The following is a 12,942-nucleotide window of genomic DNA, read 5'->3' on the forward strand; positions in this document are numbered from 1 at the left end:
CACACACACACACGCACACACACACACAAACACAATGTGTACTAACCAGTTTGGCTACATAGTTGACAACCAGCGAGTCAATCTTTTTCTTCCCCAGTCGAGGAAGGTGTCTGCTGAGGTGTTCTCGAAGCTTGTCAACTGTCTGGGATGCAAAAAAAATACGCAAATTAACTTCTGTGCATGTATGTGTGTGAGTGTGTGTGAGTGTGTGTGAGTGCCGTCAAGCGAAAGTTGGTGTGTTTTAAGCATACTTTGCAGTGCACTCAGCAGGGTCAAAATGAGTTCACCTCGAAAGCTTCCCTCAAATATGTTATGAAATTGATTTAAGCATGGAAAGGAAAGGAAAGGAAAGGAAAGGAAAGGAAAGGAAAGGAAAGGAAAGGAAAGGAAAGGAAAAGGGTGAGCAGAGACGAAAAGAGTGAATGGCAAGAAAAGGAAAGAGATGGGCTAAAAAAATGTGAAAATGGAAGAAGAGATGGAGGGCAAAAGAGAGGAAGATAGCAAGACTGGGTCATTCTAAGAATAGCTAAAAGACTGCTTGCATCTCTACAAAACTCCATTAAATTGAAGCTATCTGCTCTTTGGAAACTATGCTGAGCACAGGGAAAACTAGGCGATATGAAATTGTCCATCAAACGATGTACTGTGGGGGGAAAAAATGCAGGACAGGGACCTTAAGATGGCCCTTTTTTAAAGTGTTGACTCATCTGAAGCAGAACGGGAACTTCACCTTAAAGATGACTATGGAGGACAATAATTGGTTGTCAGCATTTCACTATAGATTTTTGGTGGCCTGTATGTCAACTGACAGTGTAGGAAAAAAAAATACTACAAGGAGATGTTAAGCTGTAAAATAATCAATCTGAGATTTTCACATGCATTTTACAATCAACTTGTTTTTTACTATACACCAGTATAGTTAGTGTTGGCAGGGGGATAACACATCTATTCCACATCTAAACAGCCCATCAAAATATATATATATATGTATATATATATATATGTATGAAATTTTTAAAGACTACACGTAGCCTTCCCTCCTGTCTGCAACGATTTGCTCACAGGCAGGACCCTAATGCTGTATTTGTGTCCTGTTAGAATCAGACTTGAAAGTTCCTGAAAACAAGGACAAGAGGACACACCGAAATGCAGATCAGGACGATACTGTTGACACATGCTTTACCAACTAAGCCTCTGCTGCAAATATACACTCATGGACCACTTAATTAGGTAAAGCTGTGGAATTTCTTGTTAATCTAAATGTCTAATCAGTTGATGCTGCTGAAGTTGAACATTTAAGTGACAGTGGGATTGGCCTGTGTGAGGCTAATCCCACTGTCACTTAAAGTCACTGTAAACCCAAGAGATGGACCTACTGGGACCATCTCTTGGGTTTACAGAAAAAGTCCAAAAAAAAAAAAAAGCAGCAGTTCTCTAGATACTAGAGGTCAGAGAAGAATGGGCAGACTGCTTTGACCTCAAAATAAATAACTCAATTAAGTAATCAAGGCATGCAGAAGAGCACATCTTAATGGACAACAAGTCAAACCTTGAAGCAGATGGGCTACAGCAGCAGAAGACCACACCAATGTCGTCAAAGAACGGGAAATTTAGGTTATAATTTGCACAGGCTCACCAAAATTGGGCAATGACTGTAAAAATGTTTTCTGATCTGATGAGCCTCAAGTTCTTCTGCAAGGATTTAGTGCAAACAACAGGAAAGCATGGATCACTCCTCCCTTGTATAAGTGGTTCAGCCTGATGGCGGTGGTGTAACAGTGTGGTCTTATTTGATTTTAGAAATACACTCCTAAAACCTCATTAAAAGATCATGACGAACAAACCAAGGAAAAAGGATCTCCCCGAACTGTTTCCTCAAATTTAGAGACACACTTTTTTAACCCTCTCGAGGCAGGCGTTGCAGATTTGTAACAGTTAAAAACTAACAACCTGATTACCCCGCATACATATTTTATGAGTTTTTTTTACTCAGAAGTACCACTGCAGGACTTGGTTGTGCATTAGCAACAAAAAGTTTAATTTGAGCCTGAGAGGGTTAAATATCACCGTCTGCGTAGTAACATTAAGCTTCTTTTTGGTAGTAACTGAAACTCCCCAGCAAAAATACATCAAACATACTTCTGGACATGAAGTCCACTTTATTTGTATGTCTGCGAAGATGCAGCTATTGAGCGCTCACTCACCAGGCCTATGAATGCCCTCTGTTGATGATCCTCCTCCTGGAAAAGCGGCACCAGCTTCTTATCTAGAAGAGAGCAGGCAATAGTGAAAAGTGTGCGCATAAAAGGGGCGTTTGAAGATAGCTTTGATGCTGAAGCGATGCCAAATTAATCAAGCGCAGGTAGGCACGTATGTGAGTCCTGGAACATCATTAAACAAGCCATCAGCAGAAATGTAAGAAACCAAAAAGTCTGATTTCTTCATGGCTTTTAAATTTATAATAAAAAAAGAAGCTGAATATAAGATATTAATAGATTCTTTTTGAGCATTTTTTGCTTTAAAAATAAATCCCAAACCTTTGGGGGTTACGAAGCTGCAGTCCCGCCATGTGTGTGTGTGTGAGTGCGAGAGTATTTTGGCATGGTGAAGTTGTTTTATGTCAATCTCACAAAAGTGGACCACACTGCAGCTTTAGATGAATTATTACATGCGTGCATACACAAATACACACATCTTTTGATCCCTTTCACACATGCAAGAAGTGAACTTTTTGATGTTACAGCAAAAAATGTTTTTTACAGATGTGGAAAAAAAAGTGCTTGCAATGCACAGCAAACCTGCAGACTGTGCTGCCAGGTTCAATGTACGCCTTTTATCAGTTCAAAGCAATCAGCTGTTTTACATGTAGGCCGTGACCCTGAATTGAATAAGTGGATGGTTTAGATGGGGTCCCATAATAAACTATACTGCTGACATAATCATCAACAATACTGACACTGGAAATTAATTCGTGAAGAGTCGTTTGAATTTAGTCTCTTTGGTTTTGCATCAGTTAGTGATCTCAATATATTCTTTTGTATTTTCTTCGAGATCATCAAATTTTAATATAACTTGATTAAATATAAAATGCCAATTTTAAATGATCTCATTTATTAAAGGAAAAAATCCAAATCCACCTAGACCTGTATGAAAAAGAACCCGACCCACATGGTGTTAAATTTTAACTTCGTGACTCTCATGGCCAAAAATAATTCTTTAAAATTATAATGTTTTAATACTGATAGAAAGCTTGGAAAAATGAGCCACATATTATCATATGTGTGTATTTAATTTCTATAAATATTTGATATCATGACATCCCTGCTCACAAGGAAACTGTACGAGTCCAGCCAGATCAATACTGCCATCCCTTAAACCACACTTTAGCATGAATAGTTCAGTTTTACTGGATCTCAGTGCAGCATTTGACACAGTTGACCACAACATATTACTCAAACAACTGGAGAACTGGGCAGGTCTTTCAGGAACTGTACTAAACTGGTTCAAAACATACTTAGAAAACAGGAAATACTTTGCATCAATAAGTAACTTCACATCCGAGAAGACAAGTATCGCATGTGGAGTTCCCCAAGGTTCCATCTTGGGACCCCCTCTGTTTAACATTTACATGCTCCCACTGGCACAGATTATAAAGAACAACAAAATAAACTATCACAGCTATGCAGATGACACACAAATATATATCACAATGTCACCAGGAGACCGAGGCCCTGTACAGGCTCTTGGTAAATGCATTGAGGAAATTAATGACTGGTTGTGCCACAATATTCTCCAGCTAAACAAAAACAAAACTGAGGTAATAGTCTTTGGCGCCAAAGAAAAACGATTACAGGTCACCAGAGAACTTCAATCTATACACCTAAAAACCACAAACCAGGCGAGAAATTTGGGTGTAGTGATGGATGCAGACCTAAACTTAGAAAAACACATTAAGAAAATAACAAAATCAGCTTACTATCACCTCAAGAATATATCAAGGATAAAAGATCTGATGTCTCAACAGGACGTGGTAAAACTAGTCCATGCATTCATCTTTAGTAGGCTTGATTACTGTAACAGCATCTTTACAGGTCTACCTAAAAAATCAGTCAGACAACTACAGCTCATTCAGAACTCTGCTGCTCGAGTCCTCACTAAGACCAAAAAAGTGGACCACATCAGTCCAGCTCTGAGGTCTTTACACTGGCTGCCTGTCCGTCAGAGGATAAACTTTAAAGTTCTGATGCTGGCCTATAAAGCTCTGAATGGTTTAGGACCAAAATACATCAGTGACCTCCTGACCCAGTATGAACCTTCCAGATCCCTCAGGTCATCTGGATCCGGTTTTTTATCAGTTCCCAGAGTCAGAACCAGACACGGAGAAGCTGCATTCAGCTTTTATGCTCCATATATCTGGAACAAACTCCCAGAAAGCCTCAGATCAGCTGAAACACTCAGTTTATTTAAATCCAGGTTGAAGACTCACCTGTTCTCAGTTGCATTTAAATAAAGCACCAAATCCACACTTTTAAGCTTAAATTTCAAAACGTAAATTTTAACTACTGATTTTATCTGCTGTTTTTTTTTAAATCAATTTTAAATCATGCTTTTTATTTCTTTTTAATGTCTATGTAAAGCACTTTGAATCACCTTGTTGTTGAATTGTGCTATATAAATAAACTTGCCTTGAATCAGATAAAGAGAGGTAAACTGGAGAATAGTATCTGTGCACATAAATCTGCATCACTAATTCAATGCAATAAAATTTTTAAAAAAGTTTAAAACGTCTTCTATCAATGTAACAAAATCCAGCAGTCATGATCGCCCACATAACAGATTTAATAAAACACCAAATCATAAACTATTTACAGTGAAATTAGCTTCTTACAAGTATGCTATTATTTACATGTTAAAACAGGAACACAATCATATGTGTGTTTTAAAAATCAATCTGAGGGAGGATGTGGGTATGAGATTATCCGTGTGTGTGTTTTTGTGTGGAGAACGTCCTGTGTTGTGTCTGACAGGTAACAGCTGCACTGGAGCTACGTGCGTCATACTGCATATGAGAGACACGTGACAAGGGAAAGAAAATAAGGGAGAAAACGGGATATGCAAGTACCAAGCTCCTCAGTGTTATGTAATCATGTATAGCATTCTTTCTCTTGGCTTTTCTTTTTCTTTCTTTCTTTGCTTTTCTGCCTCCTTCGTCTCTGTCTCATTCCAAGATAAATTAGTGAGGTAGTTTTGTTTAGCCACCCACTCCAGTGAGCGTGAATAGAGCCTCATAAAAATACACAAGCCCAAATATACTCACACACAGTATAGAGTTACATTATAAGTCTATGTTTGAGTATTTATTATGTTCATGCTGCAGTATGTCTGTGTACTTGTGTATGTTGTGGGTCTGTGTGCGACATCAGTGTGCTTATGCCATCTTACCAAGACTCCAGGTGTCCACCATTGATAGAACTCTACAAAATAAGAAGCAAAGCTTTTTGTGAAAACAATCCCTCAAGCCAGCATTATAATAAGAGTCTTACATTTTATGCTGTAAGCTGAGGAGGGAGTATAATTCTACATTTGCTGCAGTGTGCAGCAAAAACTATGAAAGCAAAAAGTTTGTAAGCAGGTTCCAGAGTTTTGCCTGGAGGAAGCTAATTATAAACCAAAAAGGTGTTTGGTTGGCTCTCTGAAACAAACAGAGCAGACTTTTAAACTATGGTGCATGCAGGTATGTGTCCACTTTCAGTCATCATCAAATGGTAAAGGGCTGTAGTTATGATTTCACTTTCTGGCTATGCAGACTTCTTTTATTCCTGCTAAGTGGTTACATTTGTGCCAAAAATAACTATAAAGCTTGGATGCTGTGTGCTTGAAGTTCGAAGCTTGAAGTTCAAAGAGAGGTTGATTAGTAAAAGAGTGGACATTATGATTGGTGAACTAAATGTTTTCTACAGCTGTCTCAGAACCGTATCGATCACACTATTACTGGTGTTACTTTCACACAGAGCAAAGCACCACATCAGTAACCCTCTGAACTGATTCATGAGTTCTGGCAGTAGGAAAAACAGAATAGACTAATTGAGTCTGTGTAACAAAGTCAACAGTGCGGTTGGATTTTGTTAAAACACAAGAGCCAAAAAGCGGAGTGTAAACTTTGCACCAGCTTGTATATCAACAGCTTAACCCCCAAATAGACATATCATCTAAAAACGATAAGCTAAGTTAGGATGTTCTGCCAACTTTTCTGTTTTTTTTTAACGCTTTAACTTTGAAAGTGAATATATCAGGTTTGTTATTCCATACTGAAATACAGCCCTGGGGTTTTCTAGTTTACTCTGACTTGGATTATAGCAACTAAACTTCTCACATCCAATTCTGAGAAGAGGCTCCCAAGGGGTCCTAAAAGTTACGAATGGAAAATCAGACACAACCCCAGTTCAGAAAATGTTGGGACACTATATAACGTGCAAATAAAACAGAATGCAGTGATTTGCAAATCTCACAAACCCATATGTTAGTCACAAAAGGACGCGGGAAATATATATGAAATTGTTAAACTAAGAATATCAAATGTGGTACTAAAAAGAGTCAGTTGCAAGAACATTTTACAGCTAATTAGGTGATTGGGTATAACGAGAGCATCTTAGAGAGGCAGAGTTTATCAGAAGTGAAGATAGGCAGAGCTTCACCTATCAGCAAAAACCTGTGTTTACATCTTATGGAGCAATTTCAGAATAGCGTTATTTAATATAAAATTGAAAAAAACTCTGAATATCTCATTAGCTACAGTGCATAAATATTAAGATTCAGAGAATCTGTAGAAATCTCTGTACGAGCCAGATGCAGGTTAAAGCTCTATCATGCAAAGAAGAAGCCATACGTGAGCATGATCCAGAAACTCTGTTGTCTTCTTGGGGCCGAAGCTCATTTAAAATGAACTGAGGCAAACTGGTAAACTGATTTGAGGTCGGACAAATCGAAATTTAATTCGTCCTCAGCAATCAAGCAGAGAAGGACCATCCAGCTTGTTTTCAGCCCTCAGTTCAAAAGCCTGAATCTCTTATGGTATTATTTCTCATGGGGTATAATAGTGATATAGAATTGGCAGCTTGCACATCTGGAAATGCACCATCATGGTGAAATGTATATACATGTATTATAGTTACACATGCTCCCATCCAGTTAATTTTTCCCTTTTTTCAAGGAAGCCCTTGTATGTTTCAGCAAGACAATGTTAAACTACAACATACTACAACAGAATGGTTTACTAGTAATAGTTTCACCAGCTCATAAATGTGATAAAGAACACCCAGGACTGTTGAGCAGCTAGAATCCTCTATCAGATAAAAATGCGATAACATTCCTCTCCTAAAAGTCATGCAGCTGGTCCTCTCAGCTCTCAGATGTTTACAGGCTGTTGTTAAAAGAAGAGGGGATGCTACAGAGTGGTAAACATGGCACCGTCTCAACTATTTTAAATTGTGTTCCTGCCATTAAATTCATGTTTCTTTTGGGGTTTTTTTTATTTGTACATTTTGGTATGTTTTCTATGTTCTACTGTGAATAATTTGGAAATCATTGCATCCTGTTTTTATTTACATTTTACTCAGTGTCAACCATGCATGCATCATAAAACAGGAAGGTTTTCATAATCTGGCAAAGTATTCCAGAAGTTGGAAGTCCAATGTTTGTTGTACCTTTCTAAACAAAGGAAGACTTAAGCTTCCCCATATGTTAATGTTAAGTGAGTAGATCAGTGAGGTACTTAGGAGTTTTACAGGCAAGTTATCTGCTTTCATAGTCTAATGTTAAAACAACGGGTTGTCGATGCAGGGATCTTGTCATGGAAAAAGATGCTGGGTGAGAGCACAACTCTGGCGGCAAAGGCTTAGCACAGACTGCTTGTCCTATTTAAGTGGGACACATTTGTGGGACTATAAATTAAGTCTTTAATAAATTAGGCCAGAGATCTGATAAGAGTGCAGTCTTTAGGGGTTGTGTTTGATTGGAACAAGTGGGCTTAGAGCTAACTGGCACTGAGCATTGATAGGGACCTAAATAAACATTGTTTGTTCAGGTCGAATAAGCAATTATACCAGCCACATCCTTGAAAGATGAGCGCATTTCAAGTTTTTTTGTTTTTTTTTGGCAATAACCTGGAGCTGTGTGCCAGTTTTTGTAGCTATTGTGACAAGTGCTGTAATTTGAGACAATTTCAAACTCGATTTTAACAACCAATCACAGCTACCCCATCAGGCCAATCAGCCTATGCTTGTGAAAACTAAGGGCACAGTGCTTGAAAACATTCATTACAATGAAACCACTGTAAAATGTTGACCTGGGAGCACCTCATTTAGAGATAAATGTGCCTAATTTCAGAACTCATTGTTAAAAACACTGGAACATAATGCAGAGGTGCCCCCCTCCTCTCGTTTCAGGACTGTGAGTCTGCAGCATATTTCTTAACAAATCTCATGTGGGAGGCAGACCTACTTCTTTGTGTTCTCCTCTATGTGATTCATCTGGCTGGAGGGTCTCCTCTCGGACCTCTGAAACAAACACCCATCATGAGAGACGCTGAAAATACGCTTCCATTGTTTCACAAAATACCCCACCGGTATTTTGACAAGGACGTGCACATTTTCTCACATGCATTCACACCCACACATCAAAGATCATGTTTGAACAGTTACCAGAGATCAGATGCATTTCATATACATGCAGATACATGGGTGATTAACGGTCAATCAGTACATGGGATGTTTTGGCATGCACATACACCCACACTCACCATTTTGTCCCAGTCGGCCTGCATGTGTGAGGTTCTGTATCGGGGGTTGGGATCGGCATCGAGATATTTTGTCCTCTCTGTGTTCCACTGCAGCTCTGACCAGAAGCCCTGGAGACTCCTGGCCTGCTCACAGATGTACACAGAAGCAAGCGGCACCGCAACAGCGACAAAGCAAGGGCAAAACAATCGAGGATAATTACATCGGAGCGGTGCACGCTGTTTTACATATAAATGTATTATGGACATCTGCATTAATTTCAGTGATTTGTATTTGTATGGGTAATATTTAATGCAACACACAATCTCTCAATTTAATCGCTTTTTTAAAGTTTAGTTTTATTAAATGTTTCTCAAAACAAAACTGTGCTGCTCAATGTCATGTTGTTTCAAAATAACTCCAGGACTTCAAGAGCAAGAAATGTGTTATTACCTTCCCTTTGAAGGTAGATTCAGTTTGAATCTCTGTGGTACAAAACACACCAGGAACCTTCAGCAAACATTCTGGCACCTCCTAGAGCACAAATACAAAAAAAAGTCTATGGCTCAAAAGCAAGTGCGTCCACTGCATTTAAATCAATACTAACAGTACTGTGCAAAAGTCTTGTGGCCGGTCAGTTATTTATATTTTGCTTCCAAGGGGCCAGGCCTTCTTGGAATTTTTAAAAGAGTGATCTTCTTTGGACATTAGGTGCATTTTCACTGATTTTCAGTCCATCATTTTCAGAGAAGTGGGTTTTTTTGTGTCCTAAAAAAGTTCAGGAAACCAGACAACGGCAGTAGATAGTATCTGAAAATCATGTCCTTAAGAACTCCATCCTATGTCACCCGAGAGTTTACACGGTTCCAGTGAGATCCAAAGATCCAAAGAGGTCTGGCCCTTCAGTGGATCCATCTACTGTTTGCTGAAACCTCAACAGAAATGATCTCAGCTGACAAGAAGCCATTCTTAAGAAACGAAAACAAGGAGAAAAGGCTGAGGTATGCCAAATTACACAATCAGTGGAGAAAGCAGTGTAGATTAGAAATGCAGTGGAAACAGATGTGTAAATAAAACTGAATCATTTCTTTCCCAAATCTTTATCAGTATGTACAGAGAAGGTCAGGAGAGAGGTACAACAGGGAGTGTCTATGATCATCTGTGAAACACAGTGGAAGCTCTGTTATGGTTTGAGGCCAGAGGTGTCAGGTATCATGTCAAAACTGATGGAATGATGAACACAATGTACCATCATCATTTTGATCCACCATGCAATACCTAGAAAACGTCTGATTGCCAACTCCATCATATTTCAGCATTGCAATGATCCCAAACACACTGCCAATACAGTAAATAATGTAATACCTGGGTAAAAAAAAACCACAATCACACACTATGGAACACTATCAGTCATGGATCGGCCTCACCAGAGCCCAGACCTCAGCATTACTGAAGTAGTGTGGATCATCTTGACTTGCAGAGAACCAAACAAAAGGTAGCAAACATCAAAGAAGAGCTTTGAATTTCCTTTACGAAGCCTGGAGAACTATTCCTGAGGACTAATTAAAGAAAATACAAGAAAGCTTGCCCAAGAGAGTTCAGGCTGTGTTGATGTTGACTTTCAAGCTTGTTAGATTTGTACAAACTGTGTTTTTACCTTTTCCATCTATGTTGACGTTTCAATAAATACCACAATACAAAGAAATTTGCAGAGGGGTAGGGGGTGCTGAAGACTTTTGTATAGTACTGTACATTGAGTTGCCACTTTCAATTGCAAATGTCAAGGTATTGCTTGTACAAAGTTATGTATATATGTGTGGTACCTTCTTGTCGAATACAGAGGAGTAAGGCAGGATTTTATCCAAGCTGAGAGCCTTCTCGTAGCTTATTCTGTACAACGAGGCTGTGTGTGAGAGGCAGACAGACAGGCCATCAGAGACAGAACAGACAAACTCACTTTTAAACATGTAGAGTGTTTTATCTAGGCATAGTTAGAAGGTAAATGAGGCACTTCAGCCCATGCCTCACCCCTATCAATAGGATATATGAGTGATGACAATGTACTAATGTATCCTTTATTAGGTCACAATTATTGTCTTCCTATACTATATGATAACACCTAAGTTAATATTATTTCTTAATACAACAGCAAGGTGAAATAGTTATTGCAGTGCCAATTAAATGCAAATGTATGCAGCCAGCTGCTTACAATCCAAGGCAGTCGTTGACTCTCTGGGTGATGTTTTAAATATGAAAATATCATCACATACTATTCCAAGGATTTCTTTACAGGGAATGCCAAATATGTTGTTAGTCAGCTTGGACTTAACCATATTTGCAGTAGTCTGTGCAAACTATGTGTCTGTGAGGTTTCAAAGAAGTCAAAACTATTTTCAAACTCTACATATCTGCGTGTGGCGCCACTGGCACCAAAGCCAAACAAAACTGATGAAACCATTCATCTTAGTGCAGATAAGATGCAAACAATCTACAGTCACAAACAGAAAGACACATAAAAAGGTAAGAGAGCAGTGAGACTCCAAAAGAAAGGAGAAGTGATACTCAGGAGAACTGTGTACTCATTCTCCAGCTGCCACTGACCTAAAATAAACTCCTGGATCTGATCAAAAGATTCAAAGGTGTTCACGTTGTCACACAGCCATTCAATAACCTAGAGACATGATAAAAACACAAGGAGACGATACCAGTAAAAGATTAGTTTCTAGTTCTGCTGTTCATGTATATTTCAACAGTGACCTCAAAAAGTGACAGGTAATTTTCTCCTATCCCCTAAAGGAATGGTTCAACATTTGTGAACAGTTAACTGATGGGAGTGATACCGGAAGTTAGCAGAGAGGTCGTTAGCTTCAAAAGTCATTTTAAAAGTAACCAAACAGCTGTCTTGTCCTGGCTTCTCATCGCTCGTTAGCTGATTACTTAAAAAAGCTGCAACCTCCTGGACTAAAAATTGTCTAGGAGTTGTCTAAAGTTGTAACCTCCCATTTTAAAATGCTCAAATTTACAAAAGAAATAAACATGTTTAAAGTGTGATTTAAAGTTTATTAAGATACAAAATGTACTATTGAGGTCACAGCCCTCACAAGAAGCTGTTAATTGTCTGCTTAGGTGTCACCTCTGCTAATTCTCTGGTATTAAGTCTCTGAACTGGGCCTTCTAGAGTATATATTTAATACAAATGTCTGGTAAAAAAAATATGCCTTGTAGTTCACTGTAACAGCGAGTTTTTTTTTGTGAGGTAGATTCTAATATTTTATCTGTATGCTAGTAATCATTAGCAAGTACCTCTAGCTCTGTAAAACACCCATATGGTGTGTTAATGCACCATGCTAACCAAGCTAGGCAGTGTTAGCTAACAACTTAAGTAAGGTGAACTGATAAATAGCTCCTCAGGTAATTCAGAGCAAGAACGCAAATTAGCTAAGCATACTTCTGATGTTTTTTATAGCTCCAAAACTTGTGGCACTGTTATAAGAAGAGGCCAAAAGGTCAGTAGACATAATAAGGGCTAATTAACAAATGCTAGGACGTTAGCGGTAGCGGTGTGCAATACTGCAAATTTTAGTGTCTATTCCATGCCAAGTAAACACAGGGGCCAGTATTAGCCATACCAATTCTTTTAACTTATAAACGCAGCTAGGAGAGAGCAATGCGTCGTGATTTATGATATGAATTTGCAAATTCTGAACTCATTTTAATTACCACTAAACTGCGATGGCCACTTTCCACAATAATTAGCTAACACAACAAAACAGCTTTTAATGAATTCTGAAACTGCATTTTTCTGGAATATAAATGTGCAAGTCTCTAAAGCACGTTTGACCAACTACTGTTGTTTAATTGTTCTATAGGCTATAAATAAAATAGACGTGACAGTCAACACAAAAAGGCTCTGACATCTTCCATAGTACATGATTGAGGTCAGTTTTTTTGAATTCCCCTCCAAAAATTGAATTTCAGTGACAATTCAGTGACCTACATATTGAACTTGCAGGACAGAAACAAACGTTACTATCGGTCTGATACCAATCACACGTTGTATCAATAATATCGATATTTAGATCGATCCTTTAGTTAGTTAGTTTCATTAACACGCCCTATGCTGAAGAGGGAAGCAAGAACTTCAGCATTTTACATTTGTGAGCATCCT

The 12,942-nt window shown here is 38.5% G+C and overlaps 1 protein-coding gene across 2 annotated transcripts in view; it reads right to left on the minus strand.

Moving 5' to 3' along the window:
* The window catches only part of gsap (gamma-secretase activating protein), a 58,706-nt gene that overhangs the window by 32,439 nt on the left and 13,325 nt on the right, over positions 1-12,942 (minus strand). For both annotated transcript variants that reach the window (XM_013908818.1, XM_005725249.2), the window contains 8 exons: positions 11,376-11,445; positions 10,598-10,677; positions 9,228-9,308; positions 8,798-8,920; positions 8,500-8,555; positions 5,443-5,474; positions 2,205-2,266; positions 47-142 (listed from right to left, as the gene is read on the minus strand). In XM_013908818.1, the coding sequence (XP_013764272.1) occupies positions 47-142; positions 2,205-2,266; positions 5,443-5,474; positions 8,500-8,555; positions 8,798-8,920; positions 9,228-9,308; positions 10,598-10,677; positions 11,376-11,445 (600 nt within the window). The remainder of the gene's footprint in view (positions 1-46; positions 143-2,204; positions 2,267-5,442; positions 5,475-8,499; positions 8,556-8,797; positions 8,921-9,227; positions 9,309-10,597; positions 10,678-11,375; positions 11,446-12,942) is intronic.

Source organism: Pundamilia nyererei, unplaced genomic scaffold (genome assembly GCF_000239375.1).
Source record: "Pundamilia nyererei isolate P.nyererei 1_Seehausen unplaced genomic scaffold, PunNye1.0 scaffold00014, whole genome shotgun sequence".
NCBI classification, from domain to species: domain Eukaryota; kingdom Metazoa; phylum Chordata; class Actinopteri; order Cichliformes; family Cichlidae; genus Pundamilia; species Pundamilia nyererei.